General features: G+C 47.7%; 1 protein-coding gene across 1 annotated transcript; it reads right to left on the reverse strand.

Moving 5' to 3' along the window:
* Positions 1-11,657: 11,657 nt before the first annotated feature.
* LOC142765887 (uncharacterized) lies at positions 11,658-24,020 on the reverse strand. The gene is made up of 4 exons (XM_075867692.1): positions 23,656-24,020; positions 20,324-20,783; positions 17,471-17,709; positions 11,658-12,038 (listed from the first exon to the last, which is right to left on the reverse strand). The coding sequence occupies exons 1-4, from the start codon at positions 24,018-24,020 to the stop codon at positions 11,675-11,677; spliced, it is 1,428 nt and encodes a 475-aa protein (XP_075723807.1). The 3' UTR covers positions 11,658-11,674.
* Between the last annotated feature and the right edge of the window lie 1,075 nt (positions 24,021-25,095).

Genomic DNA, 25,095 nt, shown 5'->3' on the forward strand with positions numbered 1-25,095 from the left:
AGGCGCTGCGTTTAGGGTGCCTCAAGCGTACAGCGGAAGCGAACGAGCGCACAAAGTCACGCCACACGTGAGACATGAGCTCCATCTGGCAGTTATCTTGGAAAACAAAACGCGTGGCTCTAAGACGGGCCTGCACGCCCGTCTCAGAGGTGATAAATTGTAGAACACAATGCGACGGGTAGGTGCCACCACCATGTTGTCTTAGCAAAGCGTTGAAAACACTTCCCTTTTCGTGCAAGCGTTGCATGGTCAGCACCACGTGATAAAAGTTACAGTCTTTAGAATAACATACGTATGCCTTTTCTAGTAAAAGACGCATGTACAAAATATATACGTGTTGTTATGGTGCCTCAAATACGCGCAACAATTGTTTTTAATTGAGAATCGCACAACTATGAACGCTGAATATTGAGCAACATTGGCGGGCGCTGCGGATGGGGTCGGCCGTTTGGGGTATCCTCTGGTGCCGCTTGAAGTTCCCAGTACCGTTAAAAGTGGACAAACAAACAAATGGACAGATGGACAGACAGACCAAATTTTTTGCGCAGAAGGTCCCCAAGAAAGACTTTCGTCTTAAAAAAAGCATTTAGCAGCACGGTTGAACGTTGTAAGACGTAAAGAACGTGTTAAATAAATAAAGAAAAGAAAGGGCACCTTCTCGAGAAACTAGCCGCATTCTCTGTGTCGCCTTACGGAAGACAGAAGTTAGATGCAGTTCTTCCTTTCCTCAAGAACCACTACTGTGACGGGAGAGAGTTGTGCCACGCTGCTGCATTTCTTTTTCTTTTTTCAGTCCTGTGCGGAATAAAACACCTCTAACCTTTATCCTATCCACTGTTCCCCCATCCCCCCTAACCGCAGGCGCTGCGCCATGCTTCATACCAGCCTGCAGAAATTAGGCGCCTTCTTCTTCTATCCACAACCACCACCACCAGTCCTGCTTCCATGGCCGTGAAAGCAGTTTTTTTTTGGGGGGGGGGGGGTAGGGGGAGGTGGAGAGAGCAGTCAAGTTTTCCCGACCAAACAGATAAAACTGTCAAAATGTTCTCCTTCTGTGCCCTATCTCTGTAATAAAACGTTTCTTTCTGTCTCTCTCTGATGAAGGGTGCTCGAATACGAGAATAGTTTCAACCTGAACTATGAAATAACGCTGGTCTGTGAACAGAACGGGGGAAAAAATTCCTGGCATCGTGGCGCGCACGTCGTGACGCCTCATCTGTCATCAAGTTCCGTGACTTCCGGACGTTTGCATGGACGTGTATGTTGGGTAAAGTCGTCGACCTTTCCTTATTTCTGCCACTATATTATGAAAATGCAGTTGGCATACGCGGCGTGATTGAAATCCAGGTCGATGCTGGACGTCACACCACCCTCATCGGTACGCCACCGAGGGCAAGCATCATCTGCTAGTGAATTGGGACGTGTTTCGCATAGCCCGGAAAGAGCAGAAACGTGGCAGCGCGGCCACCAAGGATATCAAGAGCTGGACCGCGACGCTTAGGGGCGATATAGAAACGGCAACACCGGAATCGGAGCTAAAGGTAATAGACAGCAAACTCCTACACATGTTAGAAGCCAGACGCAGCCTGCAGGACAGGTTGAAGTGTCAACGCCACAATAGAACGCTACGCAGACGCATTGCACGACTAAGCAAGGATATAGAAGAGCATGCCTTACAAGTATGCCGAGTGCAATGGTAGGAGACGTAACAGGATAGAGAACCAGCTGGACTTGGCCAAGACGTAGCATCTCCTCTGGCATCTCTTGGATTCGGAAGAGACCAAAGCCGCGTACGCACATAAGCTAAACAAGTTACTGCACGAGTACGAAGGAACGTCTGCGGACTTGCCTGTTGACGTGCGCAGCCGTTACTTCAAGTGCTCAAGCCCCATCGTGCACCCGGCATACGGACTGAATAGCGAGAGTAACGCGGAGCTGGACGAGGACTTCGGTGTGGCAGAGGTGAGGGTGGTACTGCTCAAGCTCAACACGAAATCGGCACCAGGCCCGGACGGAATAACAAACAAAACATTGCGTAACTTGGACGATAAGTCGAAAGAACAATGAACAGCTTACATGAACGAGTGCGGGAGCGCAGGCGCTATACCGAGTTCGTGGAAAACGGTGCGCAAAATTATAATCTTAAACCCGGGCAAACGGGTAGAGATTGACTATCTTCGACCAATATCTCTGACTTCCTGTCTTGGTAAGGTCATGAAACACGTGGTTCTCGCTCATCTTACCAACTACCTCGAGGACCAAGACATGCTCTCGTACACGATGCTGAGGTTCCGTCGTAACCTTTCCACGCAGAACGTTATGGTTCAACTCAAACACGATATCATAGACAATACCACGCGATCTACAAAAGCGATACTCTGGCTTGACTTAAAGAAGGCGTTCGACAACGTGAAACACGCCGCAATACTTGAAATTTTACGTGCATTGAGACTGGGCGAGAGAACGTTCCACTACGTATGGGATTTCCTTACAGGGCGCCGGGCCCGCTTAGCGATCGGTGGACTAGAATTGGAAGATATAGACATAAGTTGCATGGCCACGCCACAAGGCTCCATAATTTCGCCCATGCTTTTTAACCTCGTGCTTGTCGGGTTACCACACAAATTAGCTTTTATAGAAGGCCTCCGCCACAGATTGTACGCCGATGATACCACCCTCTGGTTTGTCGAGAGGAATGACGGAGAGATTGAGCAAACGTTGCAGGAGGCGGCTGACGTGGTACAGGACTACCTTCGCGGCATGGACCTTGAATGTTTGGCGGCTAAATCGGAGCTCCTTCTCTATAGACCCACGTGCAGGGACCGTAAACCCAAGAATGCCGATTCTTCTAGCGAGCATGCAGACGGAAGTATTAAAGTAGTAACATAGGATGGCACCGTCATCTCAAAAGTTAATAACATTAGAGTACTGGACTTTCACCTGTCGGCCAATGGCCCCAACTGCGAAACCATACGCAGAGTAGACGTTGCTGTGAATGAAACGCTCCGGTTGCTCAAACGCATAACAAATCGCCACAGCGGAATGAAAGAAAGCAATACCATTCGTTCGGTACATGTTTTTGTAATAAGCCACATAACCTACGTCACCACCTAGTGGCAGGTGACTGAACGAATTAAGCTAGACCGTCTCCTTCGCATGGCGTACAGACGCGCATAAGGCTTACCAATAAATACCGGCACGGAAAATGTTCTTGAGCTGGGGCTGCACAATACCCTAGATGAACTAATCGAAGCACACACCATCGCCCAGTACGAACGTTTGGCGGAAACAAAAACAGGTCGACACATCCTTGAGAGACTGGGCATAAACTGCCACACGCTGCGTGGCGAAAAGGTCAGAATACCCAGACATATTCGAGAGCGCATTGGCGTTCTGCCGTTGCCCAGGATTATGCATCCCCCACATCATATCGATCAGCGCAACAGACGTGCGTGAGATCTGGAAAAGAATTTCGGTAACAGTCAAAACACCATTTACGTAGCCGCGGCCCGTTACGAGTGGCAACGCGGTTTCGCCATAGCGATCAGAATCACGCTGGAACTTGCATCGCGAGCGCTACAATTGTGAAGGAAGAGCTGCGGAAGATTCTGCACCTACAAGCCGCACCACCAGTTTCGTCTCTCACTACCCTTATGAGTGATGAAGTTTGCCACGCCATTCTGCAAGCGGAACCCAAGGCGCAACCAGTTTGACTCGAACAGCAGTTGCAGGAACGCACCGTTCCGACTTACGCCGATAGTGTGCGCCCGCCCGCCGTGCACACGGCTTCGTTTGCAGCTCCCAGTGGCTACCGACCGGCATCACGTGGCTTAAACTATCTAGCTAGTTCGAGGCCATGAAAGAGCGATGTGTGGCACACACCCGGCAGGACGCTGCTCTGTGTTCACTGCGGCGAAGCTGGACTCTAGAACGGAATGTGCCCGTATCGACGAGTTGATCTGCGTGGGTTTCCTCTAAACGCGCCATGCTCCAAAATGGCGAAAGACACGTTGAAATCGAAGATTACTTGTCCGGCCATCTGTTTCCAACTGCTGGTTTCGAGCATTAGCCTGGATCCCCAGCGCCTGCTCGCTATCAACCACCAAGCCCTCGACGATCTAGTTGACCTTCTTCTCCTTCAACTTCAACACGCCGTCGATCAAGCAGTGTTTATCAGGAAAACTGAAGCCAGCGACCTGTGGGGCAAGGCCGCTAATGTCCTACCAACTGAAGATCCTCCGTCAAGGTCCCAGTGCAGGAACGACGAGCGGAACACTACAACTAAGCTAGGTAAAGACAAAATTTCTTCAGACTTACGCGTAACCATAGACGGGTGTGAATTTAACGTTTTGGTCGACACAGCTGCTGATTATTCGGTTGTCAGTTATGCTGCTGCAAAGGATTTAAAGAAAGTTCTGACACTTTGGAGTGGACCCCAAATACGCACGGCTGGGTGTCATCTAATTACACCTCTGGGAAGATGTACCGCAAGAATCAGAATTCAAGGCACTGCTTACGTTGCTGACTTTGTCGTACTTCCGGAATGCTCTGGAGATGTAATACTCGGAATGAATTTTCTGCTAGCAAATAGAGCTATAATCAACCTGCAGAATTATAATCTCTCTTTTTCGAGGAAGCTGGAATATAGACACAAATGAGCGAAAGTACACTGCATGACGTGTTATAGATTGTGATGTTACAGGCCGCCACAATTAAGCGTAATGGTCGGTGTAAGAAATGAAGCATTCGTTGCTTCTGAAGGTATAGCGGATGCAAACATCAAACTACTGTTCAAGAAAGGTGTTTGCGTAGCTCGAAGCATTATTCATTTACGTTGTGGATGTGCTGATGTATTGCTCACGAATTTTGGAAACGAAATTCAGCATGTTGCAAAAGACACTGCTATCGCCTTTCTGCACGGTTTGGAAACAGTTGAAAATTTATGTAGTCTGGTATTAGGCCCACCTGCTTCGGAACCGGCGCCCGATGTCACGGCAAGAAACCGAAATCTATCACCGGCTGAGAAGAAAATCATTCAAGACCTCATAGGAGATTTCGCCGGATGTTTCTTCACGTAGTCGAAAGTACGGTGGACCCAGGCTGTTAAATACCGAATAATAACAGATGAAGCTACAAGGCCGGTACACCAACATCCGTACAGAGTATCAACAAAGGAGCGATAAATCATAAAGAGCCAAGTGAAAGAGATGCTTGCGGACGATGTCATACAGCCATCCAATAGTCTGTGGGCGTCCCCTGCAGTCCTCTCGAGGAAAAAGGACAAGACGCTGAAATTCTGCATTGATTACCGAAAGTTGAACAGCGGAACCAAGCGGGATGTCTACCCTTTGCCACGTATTGATGATACGTTGGATCGGCTACGGCACGCAAGATATTTCTCTTCATTGGATTTGAACAGTGGTTATTGGCAAATTGACGTGGATGAAAGAGACCGTGAAAAGGCTGCTTTCGTAATCCCGATTGGTCTATATGAGTTTAAAGCACTTCCATTCGGCCTCTGTTGTGCGCCGGCAACATTCCAGCGCATGATGAACAGCGTCCGTTCGTGCCTCAAATGGCAGTCGTGCTTTGTCTACCTGGACGACGTCGTGGTGTTTTCAGCAACGGTTGAACAGCATGTACAGCGACTACATTCGGTACTTCAGGCTATCCAGTCAGCCAGCTTGACGATTAAACCGGGAAAATGCCAGTTTGGATTCGAGAAGCTTCGTTTCCTCGGCCATGTAATCAGTGCTCAATGTGTTGCCCGGACCCCGATAAGACTATGGCCGTGGGGCTGTTTCCCAAGCTGAAAGGCAAGATGGGCGTACGCAGATTTTGGGTTACTGTGCTTATTACAGGCGCTTTGTGAAGAATTTCGCGAAAATTGCCGAAATTTTAACAAGACTCACGAAAGAGGACGTGCCATTTATTTGGCACACCAAATAAGAGAGTGCTTTCAACGAACTAAAGAAACGTTTACAACCCCCACCTATTCTGGCCCACTTCGACGAAACCATGTATACGGAAGTTCATACAGATGCAAGCCATCTTGGCCTAGGTGCAGTGCTGGTGTAATGGCAAAGTAGACAAGAAAACGTGATAGCATATGCTAGCCGCACCCTCTCAAAAGCGGAAAGAAACTACTCTGCAACCAAAAAAGAGTGCTTGACAGTCATATGGATGATCATAAAGTTCAGGCCATACCTCTACGGCAGGCCACTCTGTGCCGTCAGTGACCACCACTCACTTTGTTGGCAGGTGAGCTTAAAAGACCCATCGAGATGGCTTGCAAGATGGAATCTGAGGCTCCAGGAATATGACATTACGATCGTATATCGGTCTGGCACAGAGCATGAAGATGCTGACTGCTTATCACGTTCACCAGTCGACTCTACTCTTTCAGAAGAAGAGGACTTCACACTCCTTTGTGTGATAAAATTCTCAGAAATCGCCGAGCATCAACGGGCTGATATGGAACTGCTCCAATTGATAAAGTATCTCGAAGGGCATGACGAACAAGTTCCTCGCGTATTTAAGAGAGGGTTATCCTCATTCTACCTGCAAGATAATGCACTTTACAAGAGGAATTTTGAACACAACAAGGAGAAGTTCTTACTCGTTGTACCATCAGCCATGAGGCATGAAGTCTTAGAAGCCTGCCATGATGAACCATCTGCGGGTCACTTGGGAGCGAGTCGAACATTCGCCGAAATTCATCAGAAATATTTCTGACCCAAGTTGCTAGCGTCCGTGAAGCGTTACGTCAAGACATGTCGCCAGTGTCAAAGGCGCAAATCATTACCCCTCAAGACGGCCGGCCTTCTCCAACATATAGAGCCTCCTGTACCATCATTTCAATAAATTGAAATGGACCTCCTTAAGCCGTTTATAATGTTGGCATCACGAAAAAGGTAAACAATAGTTGCTACTGAGTATTTGACACCATACGCTGAAACCGGCTGGCTTGAGCGAGGAACGGCCACGGAAATCACGAAGGTTTTTTTCTTCGGAATATTGTTCTGCGCCATGGAGCCCCAGTCGTCGTGATTTCTGATCGAGGAGCAGCGTTCACGGCTGATTTGATGCATGCAGTTCTTTATGACAATGACTAACGCCAGTCACAGGAAGACCACTGCATACCATCCTAAAACCAACAGCTTGACAGAACGCCTGAACCATACCGTCGCTTAGATGCTGTCGATGTACATTGAAATTGAGCATAAATTGTGGGACTAAATCTTGCAATACGCAACCTTCGCCTACAATACGGCCATGCAAGAGACCATCCACGTCACACTATTTGAGCTGGTCTATGGTCGCACTGTCACTACGACACACGATGCTATATTACCAGAACAAAACGACAATTATGAGCCATCTGAAGTTGACGACTTTCCGCAAGGGGCTGAAGAAGCATGCCAGTTGGCAAGACACCGAATACATCAACAGAAAAACAAGGATGCAAGCGACGACAACCTGCGCCGCAGAAAAGTTCAGTACAACCCAGGCGAGCGAATGTGGATATGAACACCAATCCGACGCCGCAGCCTATCAGAAAAGCTTCTTTGTGGATACTTTGGTCCCTATAGGGTTCTCCGATGAGTAAGTGACCTAAACTACGAAGGCATCGCCGATGAACACTTCCGTTCAAAACGGCAAAACAGTGCAGAAGTCGTACACGTTGTTCGTATGAAGCCCTATATCTCTTTTTGTTTGCCTCTGTCCATCGCGCATCAGGACGATGCGTAATTTGAAGGGAGACTAATGCCACATAGACTAATTACACTATCCGATATTATGAAGAATCAGCGTCCACAGTCTTGTACGTGCTCGTGCTTGTGGCCGCACGACTCATGCCTCTCGTTCACAGGCACGAGCCAGCGTGGGTTTGACCTGCGAGGAAGAAGAAGGCGCGTCGGCGGATGATCAGCTTTTGCTTGTGACGCTCTAGCGGACTCTTCCATTTTTGAACGTAGTTTTCAAAGCACAAGTTCGCCCACAATAAACAAGTTTTTGGTGTTTCTTCTCTTGAATCTGTTACAGTATTAACGTTGTTCTTTTTGTCTTTATACCAGTTGTGCATTGGCGCTACTTATGCAATGCGGCAAATGGTGAAGCAGTGTACCAGGTAATGAGGCTGGCCTCTTGCAGTTCACCTAATTCATTTGTGACTGGCTTGATAAGTCTGATGGCGTTGATGACCTTGTTTACAGTGTCAACATTCGCCACGTTGGATTTGATAGTCATTCCAAGGACTCAGACGCATTTCACAATAGGGATGGTGCTCTCACTTTTGGTGCGCAATCGAACCTCTACTTTTCCTCTTGTTTTATTGAAACTCTTGGGAGGCCTTCCCACAAAGGTAGACCGGTACAGCGAAAATTCTGACTTTTTTTGGGAGAACATCGGAAACCAGAATTAGCCAGGTACCCTTCAACAACATCAATGGCATCCTGCAGGGCCGTCTCAACCTGGCCGTCACTACCCCTGAAGGACCAGATCGTAGTATCATCTGCATATATCGTGTGATTGACGTTAATCTCTGTTTAGAGCCGTTTGGAAACGCCAATTATGATAAAAAATAACATAGGCGATATTACCAAGCCCTGTGTGGTCCCACTGCTACCGAGCTCTTGTTCTTCGCTTAGGATATCACTCGCTAGTAGAAGGATGGCTCTTCTTCCAGTGAGGAAATCCCGAACATAGTTGTAAACCCTCTCTCCGACGTCGAGCTCAGAGATGTGTTTCAGGATGGCAGAATGGCTGACACTGTCGAAAGCACTCCCCAGGTCCAGGCCCAGGATCGCCTTGGTGCTCCGAGACTTGTTGTCGAGGACTTGATGCTTAAGCTGGAGCATTGCATCCCGAGTCGACAGGTGTGCCCGGAATCCGGCGATGGTGTGCGGGTATGCTTCCGTAGATTCGAGGTAGTTGTTGACTCGGTTAAGGACGGCGTGCTCCATTACCTTTCCTACACACGAGGTTAGAAAGATAAGTCGAAGAGTGTCGAGACCGGGAGATTTGCCAGGCTTGGGTATTAGGACTGTCTTAGCCGTTTTCCACTGCACCGGTATGTTTCCTGCCCTGTCAGTCGCCTGCAGAATATACTCGCCTACCAGGGGCACATAGCCGAAACATGTTTGGCGAAAAAAAATTGTCGACGTACGTGTACGTACTCTGACATATGCATGTGAGGACCAGCGAGTCATATTTGTCCAACCATCTCACCTTCTCATACAAATTTTGGTTTAGGAGTGATCACGAGATCATCCAGACGTAGGCGGCCAAACAGACGCACAGGAAAACTGGCAGACAGACGGAGATAGATAGATAGATAGATAGATAGATAGATAGATAGATAGATAGATAGATAGATAGATAGATAGATAGATAGATAGATAGATAGATAGATAGATAGATAGATAGATAGATTCTAAATATACATATAGTACGCAAAGAAATGCTTCGTATTTGACTCACCGATATGAACCACTGAAGGCATCTTACTTGACCACTTTTGGCCTGTGGTGACACCGAGCAACTGTTGGAAATTAACTTTTTTCATTCTTGATAATCATCATCATCATCAGCCTGACTACGTCCACTGCAGGACAAAGGCCTCTCCCATGTTACGCCAGTTAACCCGGTCCTGTGCTTGCTGCTGCCAATTTATACCCGCAAACTTCTTAATCTCATCTGCCCACCTAACCTTCTGTCTCCCCCTAAGCCGCTTCCCTTCTCTGGGAATCCAGTTAGTTACCCTTAATGACCAGCGGTTATCCTGTCTACGCGCTACATGCCCGGCCCATGTCCATTTCTTCTTCTTTATTTCAACTATGATATCCTTAACCCCCGTTTGTCCCCTAATCCACTCTGCTCTCTTCTTGTCCCTTAAGGTTACACCTACCATTTTTCTTTCCATTGCTCGCTGCGTCGTCCTCAATTTAAGCTGAACCCTCTTTGTAAGTCTCCAGGTTTCTGCTCCATAGCTAAGTACCAGCAAGATACAGTTGTTATATACCTTCCTCTTGAGGGATAGTGGCGATCTACCTGTCATAATTTGGGAGTGCTTGCCGAATGTGCTCCCATTCTTGATACAGTTCTCTAATGCGCTGCTATCGTCTCTATTGCTTAGCCTTTCAGGGATTTTTTCAACCCGAAATTGTTTTATGCCGGGGTTCATCACCAGTCCACCGACGTACTTCCTTCTCGGAAGTGACGATGAAAATATGTACTAAAAGATTCCAAAGGGAAAAAAAACCGAAAACAAACATCTGACACACGGGATCGGACGATAGACCTCTCGATTTTCAGCGCGCAATGCCAACCTCTACGTCTCAAAGCGCAAGTTGTCTAGAATTAACGGCAAGCCATTTATGTACACAATACACAGTTTGGCAGTCCTCAGAGCTTCGAAACTTCAGCGCTTTTTTGTTATGAGTGGCAAGGTGGTGCGACTAGCTCGTGTTGGGCGCGCTCTAAAGGTGGTCACCTTCACGAAGCGCCGCCCCGCCCCCCTCCCACCTTCCAGAGCGTGTCTCTCCTTCGCACGCGCTTATCTTCAGGAGACAACTAAGATCACTTTTAGATCACTTCGCGCACTGCCACAGCCGCCTTCACGAAAGGAGGGCACTGCTGACACACAACGCAAGAATAATTGACAGTTGCTCGCACTTGTCCTGTCTATACTTGTGCGCTCGTTTCGCGCGTCTTTCTTTCTGTTTGAACAGTGTGCTTTAAGTGTCGAACTTTAAGCGTTTTATGTCTACGCCTGTCCTGTGTATGGTATTTTATGCGTGCTTTCTGCTTGTGGTGGGTGCTGCATTTTCCGAGCAGCTTGACGGTACCTAACGTGACTTGCAATTTGTTGCTGTTGCTAATACAATGCATAATAAACGCTCAACTACCTCTGTGAGGACACGTTTCACTTTCGTGTTATAGGTCGATATAGGGGGATCAGCCACGTTTTTTCTTTTGTAGGCCATGACAGCTCAGATTGAGAAATCAAAAGTTGCCTGTATGAACCCATTGCTTAAGGCCCACTGATGGGCTAGCTGGTAAGTCGTGATAGTTTATGACAGCGTGCATCAGGATCAAGCACACCACATAACAGAAAAAATTCGGCAGACCGTGCACGTATCTTGGGAGTCAACATTATTCGAAGCCTGCGGAGGGAAGGTGACCATGTTGTATTGTTTTCATTCAGCGACACGTTATGAAATCACACAAAATATATAGCGTCACATACCCACCCACGGGTATGTTCCACTGTCTGGCTATGTCGTACGCGACGGGATCATGACATTATGTGTTGACCAAGGCGTCATGTACATCAAACCATCTTACCCTCCCATAATAAGGCCACACGTAAGCGGCTATATTGATAGATTGATTGATAGAGAGATACGCAGATAGACGCCAAAAGTGCTTGCAGTACTCAAAGAAATGTTCGACATTTAAAAGTGCTTTGTTTTTATACAGTCCTAACCTGGGTCACTTTTTTATTGTTTTCATGATACACACTGCTGCAAGCTACCGTTACATGCTCTTGTCACCTGTCCTGTAAGACTAACCAATGAAATGGTAATATTTAATCTTTATAAATAAAGTTCGCGTCATGTTTACTCGCGCCAACAATACGTCAGGGTCTACGATTGCTTCGCAAAAGGCATCAAGTATCAACGCAGGCCCGTTCACAGCTGGCCACAGATTCAAATCGGTTCATGCCGACGAGGCAGCGATGCGCCTTGAGCTCAGGGCTGGTGGCGCTGACGCAGCGGGCGGCTCTGTTCGCCCGCATGATGGCGAAGTACGGATACTTCAGCTGTCGCGGGGTACACGTAGTGGCGTCGGGAGCGTCGCAGCGCTGCGGCTCGCCGCTGTATTCGCCCTCCCGACGCGGAAGGCACGTCTCGTGGCACTGGCGTCGGTTTCGGAACACCCGCTCGACCTGCAGCGGACAATTGCCGAGCGGGAAGCTCCACTGGGTGCACTCAGCACCGTCGTAAAACCACCACGTTTCGGCAACGTCTTGCCTGTACACAAGACCACACTGCTTAAGAACACTGAACAATCATCAGTTGTCATCTATCCACGTGATAGACTCTTATCACGTCTTAGCACTTTTGTTATATTTTGTTATTCAAGTACCCCCACGGTGTTCTAGAGCTAAGGCACGCAGCTGCTGACCCGCAGGTCGCGGGATCGAATCCCCACTACGGCGGCCGCGTTTTCCATGGAGTCGAGAATGCTTGAAGGCCGCGTGCTTAAATTTAGGTGCGCATTAAAGAACCCAAGGCGGTCGAAATTTCCAGAGCCCTTCACTACGACGTCTCTCATTTTCATATGCTGGTTTTGAGATGCTAAACCCTAGCAATTATTATAATTATTACTAAAATAGTCATGGATCCGGTACGGCAGCGCTATGTTAGACACGCCGTACGTGTTATCGAAACCATGATGTCCATGTTAGTGCTTGTATTTCATGTTAGTTACTCGCTCATGGCATGTATAGTGCGGTGTCTATCTAAGATAGACGTACGACAACCCTATTTCACGTCTCTTTCTGTGTCCTGTTCGCTTCCTTTTTTTAACAAGTCGTGAACCAATTACACACTATGTACAAGCCAGGCACGTAAGCAAGGGCCCCCCTTCCCCGAAATTCGTCTAGTCAGCCAATAACGCCTTAGTACAGAGGCAGGAGTACAAATAGCGGCAGGCGCAATTATACAAATGAAAGGCAAACGCTGTTTAGAGAACTAGCTCAGAACAGCTACCAAAGAACGTTTATTCTGAATTCTGAAATCACGGCAACGCTCGCCGAGAAACTCAGCGCCCAGCCCGTGAATCAACATCACAACTCGCTGATACGTCTCAGGCGTCAGCGAAACCATTGCCTGAACAGAAAACAAGACATCCGAGTGACTCACAAGCCGACGACCACATGCTCTCTACATACTGCTAAAGGCTGTCCACTGAGGGAGACAGCCAAAGGCACTCCATACACGGAGAGCTTAAAAAGTGAACTTCTGCATGGAATGTGAAGGATTCGACGACGCATTAACCCGTCCGACCCCGCTCACGCCTATGCGAACCCCACGATCCTTTGTCCGCTTCCTCTGTCTTCGGCCATATGCCCACCTAGCGGAAAGAGTCAACAGTGCAAACAATTTTATGCTTGGGCCACCCACCTAATGAATGAGTGTTTATGCGGCTCTTCAGTTATTCTGTTGCCACCGACAAAAGCGCCAATGTTGGTGGACTTGCTGATCACTCTAGAGAACGCAAGCAGACCACTACCGTTATTTGTGTCGTTGTACTTGTGGTAACGCATTTGAGTTTCCGTTAGAAAATAGCAACGTTCCCCGTATGTGTGGTGGCTGAAACTTTTGAGGATGTCTAATAATTGCTCTGGCGTGCGGTGCTCAACTCCTACAAAAACTCGTCGGCAACACAGTTTTACTTCTTTCCCACAAGGCCTTATGAGAAAGAGTGACAGAAGCAATGAATCACCGCCGTGTGTTGGGACAGACGAGCCCCTCCGACATTCTGCGACTTGATGCGTCGCTTCTTGTCCTCAAGCTTTCGTTCTGTCGTATCGGTGCTCGCCGGATGCACTCGATCGTGTTGGCACTGGTAAACGACAACAGATTTCGTAGCCGAATAATGCATGTATTGGTTCTGTTCCACCACCGTGCAAGGGCACTTCGCGCAGACGTTCTGTTTGTCTTTGTTACAGAAACAGCATTGCGGCAATCGTTGAATTCGGAAAGAACAAGCAGTGACTAAGACGTCACATTCGTTTTAGAAGCAAATATGATGTTCACCGCAAGCCCAACCTTATATCTGGGCTTTGTTACACTGGTCTGCGCGAAGCTCTTATCATATCCATCGGCTTGACGATTGCCTCCGCAGCGCCAGCAGCGCTAATGGTTCGTTCTCCTTTGAACTAGGAGGTTATCACATGTATCCGCAGTGAACCTCTTAGAAACTCGTCACTCCTCCAACGACGTCATCTATTCATACTTTTCAACAATACGGTTGACCGCACTACACCATCAAACACGTCTCCTCTGGTCGACCAAACCACGCTATTCCTTGAGCAACAAGTTTCACTGACGAACGCCTCACTGACCGACTCGCCCCGCCTCCGTCAGCACGCACTTAGGCCCGGGCCAGGAAGCCTGCAAAGCTTCTGCGTGATTCGTGTATGCGTAGCATAGTGGAAGCTGTAGGGGGAAAGCCACATCCTTCTCACAGATTCGTACGTGGAATCAGACGGCGCCACTTCGACTTCTTTAGTTCCCCTGATCTTCCGCGGTGTTGGGGCTTGGGGATTAGGAGGACACTACCGCTGCATCCAGTTTGTTGGGACCGGGTTCAGCCGGTCTCGGCTGGTAGCTCGCCCTCGTCACCGGATCCATCCTTTTCAGTGCGGAAATGTAGTCTTGCAGGACAGACGGACGTTCGTTTACATCTCATGAGCACAGAGAAAACGAAGGATATGAAGAAGAAGAAGGAATAGGCTTATATAGCCAACCATCGGAAAACCCTGAGGCACCTGGTGTCTGCAGCTGCCGCCACTCGGATGACTCGATGACCCGGCGGCAAGGATGACAGTCAGACAGTGTGAAAAGGGAGGGAACCTTTGTGTTAGTGACGCCTCAGCTGGCCAAGACATTCGACGGGCTTTTGAAACAAGTAGTCAAGTTCGCACTTTATTTCATGCGTCATTATAAATGACAGCAGTCCTGAAAAAAAACATCTATAGAAGCGCCTCCAATGTCATTATGCCGGATGCGCAATATTCAGAAACAATTAAAGTGGTTCGAACGTCACGATTCAGTTACATTGTTTGGAGAAACGGTTTCCGAGATCGGTCGCTCACCTGAACAGTTCACGGACACCACACGTGACAAAAGAACAGTGCCCACCGCTCATTTTCTCCATCAGCGAATATGTCCACCCAACTTTCACATATGCCTTGCTGTTAGTTAGACATTCCTAGACCTCACACGCCGCTTGTATGTGTATCTGCAGAGCCCGTATATTGACACCAGCGTCGCCATGGGACAGGTTGACTTGGTGCTGTCTAAGCTGGAAGAGATGGGAACTTACGCGTAGGCATAATTCCAAAAAATATTTCCTCTATGTCAAGGCAAAGTGGCGGAGTTTGGAGTGAAGCGCGAGATTTCGCGAGGGGTAGAAACACAGAGGTACCGGGAAAGTTACAATTGTAGCTCTGCGGAAGAGTACTACAGACGAGCTTCGTTTATTCCCTAATAGATGACCTGAAACCTTTCTGTAAAGGGCGCTTTGCAAACCATGGGAAAACTCTACAAAGTTGGCAATTAGTGTTACCAAAGCACGCTTCCAAAGGCAAATTTCAATATGTGCAGCCGGCCTTTGATTTTTACTTGGCAAATGTGAGAAAAGCTCATATCTTTACAATGAAAGGTTAATGGTAAGTCTGGAAAACAAAATGACAAAACAAGCAAGAGGATGAATTTCCTTACTTTACGACGGACGCTTTAGCTAAATGCGGCAGAGCCATCTTCCCGAACAATCACACACTCCTGAAGAAAGTGGCGGCTGCAGAACACAGCTTCTCATAGTACAGCTACTGCAGGACGCTACTTCTCGACGCTGGAAAGAGTGAAAATATATTTGAGGAACAGGATGGTGGTGGAGCGGCTTGACGGTCCGACCCTAATGTCCATTCGCCGGGTACAAATCAATGTCGACGAAGTTATCATTGTGTTTAAGGAGAAACTGCGACGCATGGAAATTGTAGAGGGGACCGCTCTTTTCGGCCAGGCTACATGGTCGTTTTTTTCTTTTATATTGATCTTTGCTATACGATAAAACTATTGGCAATGTCATTCTTTGAAGTTGCTCGCTAAAATTAATGTTAACGTTCTGCCTCTTTTGTTTGAGAGAAGACCGTGTTTTATTTCTCGGTTGTTTAATAAAATTGTTTTTTCCGCATTTGTGTATCCTTTGTTTAAAAATCTCTGCCATAAAGCGACTCCTGCTCTTCTCGCAGGTCTGTTGTTAAGAAAGAGCGTTAGAAGTTTAGCAGGGAAAGCGTCCGCCGTCCGATATATTTTTTTAATCTTTTGCCGCGCATGCGCAAGTGGACGAGCAGTTTCTTTGCATTCCCCCCCTCCCCCTCCCCCCCCGTTGTTTTCTTTTTGTCACTCGTTTTCCCGTTACTGACTCTGTATGGTTATTCTTGATCGAAATTATTTGGTAGCAAAATATCCTTTCTGGTGCCCAAGTAGTATCTCTGCTGCACTGTCAAAAGTTACTTTACATCGCTGATTAACTCGTCTCTTGTGCTGCATCGCACTTTGTTTTCGTTTTGTTTTAATAATTAGGCACCTTCTATATTTTGGGCAACTTCTTTTCTAATTACCATGAAAAGACGTTCTCACACTTAGGCCTTGCACCCCCCCCCCCCTGCCCGAAAAAAAAAAATCCTGGACATGTGGCTGGTGCAAGCTACTGTAATAATATGATCGACTCTTCTTGCGCGAACTTACAAAAGGAACCAAGAACTCTAAGATTTGCATTGCACGTACTTCTTCCCTGTGCCCAGTTCCGTTTGTGAATTTCCATACCGAGCCTGCATAAACAATTAAGTAGCCAAGAGCTGTGGGAGACTGCCCTGCACAGCTGCAACCCCGCCCATCAGGAGGCTAACAAAGGTGGGCTGAGAGAGACGGCCTACTGCGAGTAGAATCCCTCGTCTACTTGCAGCCCCTTTCCCTTAGATCGGATCAATATAGATGCCTCTCTCTGTTTTGTTTTTTTTTTTGCAAAATGAAAGTTGTGCATGTGTACCCAACTGCACTATTGTGAAGTTTTTATGCTGTAATAACTAACAGCAATTAGGAATACGCATCTTAGTTAACACGAGGAGCGACATATGCACAAGCAATCACTCGCACGCACTCGCACGCACACACGCACACACACATGTGCGCAGTGAGAATCTATATCGTTATGGGTTGCGGTGTAATAAAGGGAGTAAGACTATCCAACAAGCCCAACGTGCAACCTGAGTATGAAATCAAGACATCTCGAGAAATAAAATGAAATATGTTTGAGTTCAGTTATCAGGGAAGAGTGACTGCTGGGTAAAAGAGGTAAGAGTTTTTTCGAGAACGGATGGCACAGGAGCCAGCATTTAAACAAGTTGTCTTGTCTTTTTCAAAGGCGGCAACATTAAGACAACGCTTGCAGTCTTAATAGAGACAAGTCAACTGGTCGAAACACCGGCTAAAGCGATACTCCTCAGGCTACGATTTCTCAGCACCTCAATTCTCTACCATCTCCCGAACCGTGTGTCTTGCTGTGATCTTCTGTGTACCCTGCATGTCCGTGGAATTATCGCATTGCATTGCAATGGCATTGAGCACAAGGACTACGGGACTCAAAGTGCGAGACTCTGTGATGAACTCACCACGTGCAGGTGGTGAAGAGAGTGCTCTCGTAGCACCGCGGCTGAGGCCTCCCGTTCGACTCAGGCGCGCAGCTTCTGTGGCAACTCTCAAGGCTGGTGAAGCGGTTGACGCCGTGATTACACACATGCACGCTGTCAGCCTCTGTTGAGGTACAGGCACGCAAGGAGGCGCTGTAATAGACCTCGGTGCGCCCTTCCTGGCAGTAAGTGTACATATGGGGGCCGCATCTGTGAGACAACTGAAGACAAAGAGTGAGAAAAACATTCTTTGGTGGGTGGGCCACATGTTTGACTTGCCAAGTTGTTTAATATCACGACACGTACAGAAACATACCAGCATTATTCATAGAATATCGAAGAAATACAACGCAACTTTTTCGCAAACATATAGTGGCGTTCCACAGTTAGGACGCGTTCACACTTGGCATTGTATGGAGTGAAAGCGGCAGGACTCACCGGAATTGCACACACTTTGCCGTTTAAGCCGTCGAAAAACCAAGCAGCGAGGCCGACACGAAAGGGAATCGTCTTTGCGCTTCATATCTTTGACGGCACTAACTAAAAACTGGTAATGTAAACCGCCGGCCGCAAACTCAACATGGCGGCAAAGGCGTTGGCGGTGGCTCACAACGGCTAAAGTGGCAAGTGACTTGTGCAGCACGACGAAGCTTTATGGCCTGAATGAGGACACATTCGTTTACTGTCTCGTTTGAATTACGATCGCCAAAAACGGTGCAAGTAGAAGGTGCAGCAGCAGCGAGTCGGCATGCCCTGACGTCTCTCGTTTTTGTGCAGCCGGCTGAATCCGCTGCGAACGGTGCCAGTGTGTCCCCTTGTGTCATTTCTGCTGATGCGTCTTTCAAAACACCGTTTCAAAAAGGGCGAACTGTTTCTATTCAGTGCTTTACATGAAAACTACAATTCGGTACGAAATCAGAATGACAAAGAAAATGAATTCTGAGGATAGTAAAGGCGGTGGTGGTAGTCGTCTGCACAAGGGGCCGAACAAATGGGAACGTTTTCGAGCACGTGGACGTGGTTTCCCGGCCACTTCGGTGTTTTCAAAACGATAGTTTTTTTTATTACCTCACCACAAAAACTTTGGTCTGTCGTCTATCTGTCTGTCTGTTTGACAACCGGAACGGCTGAACTACGGCCACTATCACAGCGCCCATTATTATTGCCAAAACTTCTGCGTTCACACATGTGTGATTGTCGATTAAAACAAATATTGCGCATTTTTGAGGCATAATATCAACAATTCAACAATCTGCGCCGTGTTTCTTTACACTGCAGGAGGCATACATAAACAATTCCAACAACTGTAGCATTTATTACGCTGCGCTGACAATGCGAAGCTTTGCACGAAAAGGTGAGTTTCCCACGCTTTGCTTGTACGACAAGGGGCTGCCACCCACATTGAAATCTACAAAATATGGCCTCGAAGATTATGCACGCATGCTTCGCGCTCGTTTTCACAGAGGTCATCTTTTAATTTTCTAAGATTACCGCCAGATAGCGCTCTGTTCTCACGCAGCGCCTTAAAAAACCCATTCACCGATTTTATCGCGCAAAACATCATACAAATGTTTTATTCTATTCACTCTCTCCAGACGGGAGACTATCCTTGTTCGACGACATTTGCAGTCGAACAAGTAGATACGGGGCCAATTTTTTTCTCTTCGCCTCTAATGTGTGAATGTGCCTCTGGAAAAAGCTAAGTGCCCGAAATCTATTCTAGATTAGAGATGGCATAGAATGCCTTTCGTGAGTGTGAAACTAGTATAGTACTACACCCGTGGAAAGTGTGCAAGGCGGGTGGCCTCAGTAGTCGAAGCCCGTGCTGGGTGAACAACCTGTGTGTAACCGGTAACCTGAGCTTTCGACTGGAATACAGAATACAAGTCTAAAGTAGGACCAGTAATATGGATTCTGCATTTGCTGATCTTTTCAGATGAGGAGTAGCCAATGCCTGAAATGCCACTCAATTTTCGTGAAGACAAACATAGTTACAAAAGGCGACCTCTAGATCTGAACTGGATAGGCCAGATGCTGCGGTATTCAGTCATGATATCGTATTCGTTTCATCTAGATGTAGAGGACGCACTATGCACTTCCGAGTAACGAGATATGTTCTTTAGAGCCGACAGATTCGTACTGGCGAACAATTTAAAGGACCCATCACCTGCCTCTAAAAATTAAATAGGAAAACAGGCACGTTATCCTGTCCTAGAGTTTCTGCTCTTGCGTACTTAGTGTCGCAACAACAGTACGTTACAGACTCGTACTATCGAGTCTCGATGTAGTGCGTACTCTCGTACTGCGTAGTGCGTATTATGTAGTACGTACTCTCGATTGTTCCACGCACGCGAATTATCGCGTGTCATCTAATGCGGTAGTTTGCCATGAAGCCATGCTGCACTTCTTTGTCATCCGCTCTTCCTTGTCTCGCATCACTATTGTTCGCGATTAACTAATTTTCCTTCGTTTTGTGTGTTTTCGATTGCGCCAGCGGAGATCAGTGCGTCGCCGACAAACGCGAAATCTTGATGGTCTCAACACTTCATGATAACATTGTACGAGTGGTTTCAAAAATGCACTGCAAGGAGGAAAAATTGCTTTTAGGTATCGGAAGCGAGGACGAAACCACCTCCTCGTCTTTAAGCACTGGGTAGTGGGGGGGGGGGGGTTAAAAATCATAGTTAGCCATCGAGTCACAAACGGCATTTATGAAGGAAGAGCTTTTCAAATACGGCAGTGTAATCTGTTTTGTATGAAACGAGGCTGTGTGTGTACTGTAGTGGTCAGCCAGTGTTAATTGCACTTTATGCGCATGACCTGCCTTTCACTTACGGTTCTGTTGCTGGCACCAAGGCTCGGCCGGCGCGGTCCCTGCACACCTAACGCCCTGTCCTTGCGGTGCGCTCTTGCAATAGTTGGTGACTGGTGGGTTATTTTGTGAGCTTCCAATATGGGGCGGAAGTTCTCTCGTGGTCTTCTTCCCTGAGGCTTGACCACCGGAGCTGATGGGATGGCAGCCCTTCCCGAGACGATATTCCCCATGGCACCACGAATTGGCGAGGTGGGCCAGTGTTCGAAGTCGGAGTCCGGCAGGTCCGTGGTCAGTGCTAGGGTTAGTGCCACGGTGAGCATCGTAGCTACCAGCACCCCGATGGCAATGATGGGAAGCCAGTGCAGCGAGGAAGCGCCAAGGTCATCTGGAGAGGGTGGCGGCTCGAAGGCACCGCTTGAAGAATCCCCCTCGAATGCGTTGGACCAGCTTATCTCGAGCGGTGACCTCCTGGAGTGCAAGCTGCGTCAAAAAAAAAAGCAGTGAAGAACAAGCGTGCATGTGGTTTGAATCAGCAAAGTGTATCAACCACAAAAGGGTCCCTTCTACGCTCGGTGCCGCATCCTTCAACATGCCTTCATAGCCGCATGTCTCATAAGCAATCTGTGTGACCACGGCGTCCTTTTCTGACCACATGTTCACCTGTTTGCGCGAACTACTCGTTCAGTAAGACGGCTATGGTGTGCTCTGGGTCAGCTCACTCCAGCTTATGCTTTGAAAGAAGTAGTTTTTGGCATGTCGTTGATGCGGGTGGCGGGTACTATGGTATGTGGACAAAGAATGCACTTGAGAAGTGGTAGTGCGTAGCGTAAGTAGCACAATAGATCTTATCAAAAATACGTTCACTCTGAAATGTGTAGGCTAGCTCTTGTAAACAGTCAAACCAGATTCTCGGTCAAAGAGATCCTCACAAGAGGCATGATGACAGGTGTCTGACAAATATGCAAAATTCTGGTCATTACTGCGCCCCCTTCCATCATAACGTGTTGTATTTTGGCTTGGATGTTCTTGATCTGTACAACGATCACACAATGCCGTGAAATTCATGCAACAAGCTAGCCACATAAGCAGCGTGCCACTCCTGTGATTACGCGCTATGCGAGCTATTTTATGCACACCGATTCGCACAATAAGTCAGCATTGCAATGATGCCCAAGTGTTCAGCTGTTTTCTTTGTTAGGGGCCGACAGCCATTGGATATGAAAATAATTCGCTGACTTGTGAGTCAGTATTGTCCATATTAGATTTCATGGCAAATAGATGATATAGCGATAAAAGGACACTGCACTTGTTATGTCGGGGTTGAACTGGCTGCGACGCTGACGAAGGAGAAGAACGAAGTGCCGCAGCATGCCGACGCTGCCAGCGGCAGCCACCTACGACTTGGGCATGGAGCGTCAAGAGAAAGAACGAAACATCCGTCTCAAACAAGGGCTCGTCACCAACTGTTTTGTTTACCACTATACATATGTAATAATCACATGCCTCTTAGGCACCACCTGGTACCTCTACACATCACTGCTGTGCGAGGCGCCACATGAATCTAAACAAAAATTGGCAGATCCCACGCACAGTGCGAATCGATTATATGCGAAGCATGAATGAGAATTAACGATATATGCCACTTTAAATTCAGCGCAACGTTACGAGGTGGAGGTAAATGATTCCGTAGATGACTTTCATGTCATGATTATCACCATTGGTTGTGTCGTTTACCTTCGTCATCTACTCACGTCACGTGATACCAAATTTAGTACATGTGCAGCTAGCGAAACGACCACGAGCACGCTATGAGTGTGGTATGATGTCCTTACATGATACGCTTGTCAGAATTATCATGTCTGCACCAGTCATATACTTCATCATTCATTGACGTCACGTAACACCAAATTTGGTATATGTGCACCTAGCAAAATGGCCGCGAGCGCATCATGAAGGGTCCAATATACTCCAGTGTCGCGTTGACACACGCGCACGCTAGGCACAGTGACGCTACATTACCAAAACGCGAGCACTCTATAGTCTGACGCCAGGCACGACCAGCGTCCGTCAGCACGGCCCGACGGCAACCAGCGCTTTCGCGTCGATGCGTTACCCAGACAACACAGCGTCTCCCTCTTTTCTTGATGGAGGGACGCGGGACGCGCTGAAACGCGCATGCGTCAAAGCAACGCAGCGCGGTGTGCGCCTACGAATATATGGCAGAACCGGCACCTGGCGTGGCAACGCCAGCGTGACGCGACGAAATGAACGCTGGCGGGAACGCACACCACGTCATGTCGAAATGTATTGGCGCCTTGACTGTGGCATGTAGTCATGTCTCCACATGTCATGCATCTCATGATTATTTCGTTTGCACCAGTCACATACCTTCATCATCCATTGGCGTCACGTAATAACAAATTTGGGATAGATACACAGATAGATAGATAGATAGATAGATAGATAGATAGATAGATAGATAGATAGATAGATAGATAGATAGATAGATAGATAGATAGATAGATAGATAGATAGATAGATAGATAGATAGATAGATAGATAGATAGATAGATAGATAGATAGATAGATAGATAGATAGATAGATAGATAGATAGATAGATAGATAGATACGCTCAAAGTCACCGAAGTTCGCTAACAAATGCTTCGCATTTAAAACGAACAGAACAAAACAGGAACAGCACAACACGACAGCGCTACTCTTAATTGATCACTCCACAGCAGCGAAGTGTCTTTTCGTCTCCCTTGCGTCCTGTTGTTATGTTAAAGCTTACTATTGGTGTCATCCGTTGGCAGATTCGGAGCACTTCCGGTAATAATTTCTTCTGCTCCATGCGGGGCAAGTCTATTTCGTTGGCGGATTGAGAGTGCACCCTGTATGTTCCATTGGCAGATCTGGAGCAGCTTCTTTGCGAGATCCACTCCATGGAGCAACTTTTTCTACTCCGCAAAAACCGGCGGATTCTACCGGAAGTCGCAAGCGCCCCATGCCTTCAAAATATAGTGAGCTATACTAAAAATGGTGCTAACTTTGGGCGGGCCAATGAATGCCAATCGCGTCGGTTGCGCCTCGCGTCGGAGCCCACATTTTGCTAGCGTAGCGTCGCTGTGCGCAGCGTGCTCACACATGCAAGAAAAGAGACGCGTCCATCGCGTTGCATTCTGACCCTGCCATTTGCTCCAGAGGGAGGGCGTGTGTTCCATTGGCAGATTGCTGTCAGTTGCGCTCCGCCAGAGTGGAGTGCTCCGGCGCAGAGTTGGTCAGCCACTCCGTATCTGCCAATGAACGACACCGTATGATTGCACGCCAAATTTGTACGAGCCGACAACTTACCGGGGCCGCAGTAAGGAAGGACTAAGAGTGATTGGCGGTTCCTCTGGTAACGACCCAACCTGCGTTGGCGCAGCTGCTTCGAGCAGTGAGGTTGTAGAAGACTCCACGGATCTGAATTCGGGCCTGTATTGCGGCGGGCAGCTGTAGCGATCCCAATAGCCAGCAGATCCCGAGTGGCGACGAGCTGCAGGCAGGCTCACCCCACGGTCGTCGCACTGAAGCTGTGGCGACGTCCGCAATGAACTCTGGCTTGTTCCTTCCGTGCTCTCTTCACACGATGTGTCGGCGAAGGACACTCGCCGTCTCCCGAGCCGTGATATGCGCACCCGCGAATGCGAATCCCGGTGCTTTGTCGATGCCAGCATGGTTGCTTCCTCGCGTTCTTCTCGTGCAGCACATGTACCTGTCGATGATAATGATGCCTGCTGCGAAAAATTACACAAGTCTACTGTGGAGGTATAAACCCTCTTAAACAACGGAATGTCGGGGCACACAGCCTACTGAATCGGCTTGAGCAGTAGAAGGATAGCCAACGAGTACGTAGGATCAGAGAGTAGGATCTGACATATATAAAAAAACCGTTGAACTACTGAGAGAGATAAAATTTAAATATAAACGAATAATCAATTAGAATGTATAGGTAACCAACTTTACAACGCAGGTACAATTTCGCGTATAACTTGAGCGTCTTAATATGATTCTCAACAGAGAAGAAAACGTACTAGTAGTTGTATCCAAGAATAAAGACCCAAAGCCAAATTGCAATTTTTTTCATCGAAGCCCGCATCATACAACAAAACATTCGCCTTGCGTATCATATGAAGAAGTCCTGGAATGGTATTCTGCCTGAATTTCATCAGCTAACGCTTTCCGGTGTAAGTGGGGAGGAGCGTTATGGGCTGCTCGCATCCGCATCGGCCTTGGCGTCTTCAGAAATGGAACGTTTAGGCGAGACAGGGAAAGAGTGCAGTGGTAACGCGCCACCCTCAATCTCAGTCAACATTGACACTCAACCCTTCGATGTGATTTAAATTGGCCGTTCATGTGCTGATGGGTCGATTGAAGCCGTTGCTTCTTTTTTTTGACAGTGGAGCTGTTTAAAGGGGCTTTCTAACGATTCAAAACATCGCTTCTCACAGCACTAACTCGCAGTGGCGTTTGCCAGAACTATTGCGAGTGGATTTGACGACGGAGGGCGCAGGCCTGTGTTTGGATAAATATAACGTTAGATGTACCCACGGCATTGCATCATGATAGGAAAACTATCGGGTTTATTTTTTCTTTAGCATGGGTTTTCACTAAACGCGGAAGAAAATGAAGCTCTCCGACTTTCTCAGCTTTAAACCTGCAAAGACAGTCAACGAATGCGACGAATGCCGCGGTGGTGCAGGGGAACGTGCCAGGGGCTATTTTTTTAAGAAACTAAATGAAAAAGATATA

This window comes from Rhipicephalus microplus, chromosome 6 (genome assembly GCF_043290135.1).
Source record: "Rhipicephalus microplus isolate Deutch F79 chromosome 6, USDA_Rmic, whole genome shotgun sequence".
NCBI lineage: Eukaryota > Metazoa > Arthropoda > Arachnida > Ixodida > Ixodidae > Rhipicephalus > Rhipicephalus microplus.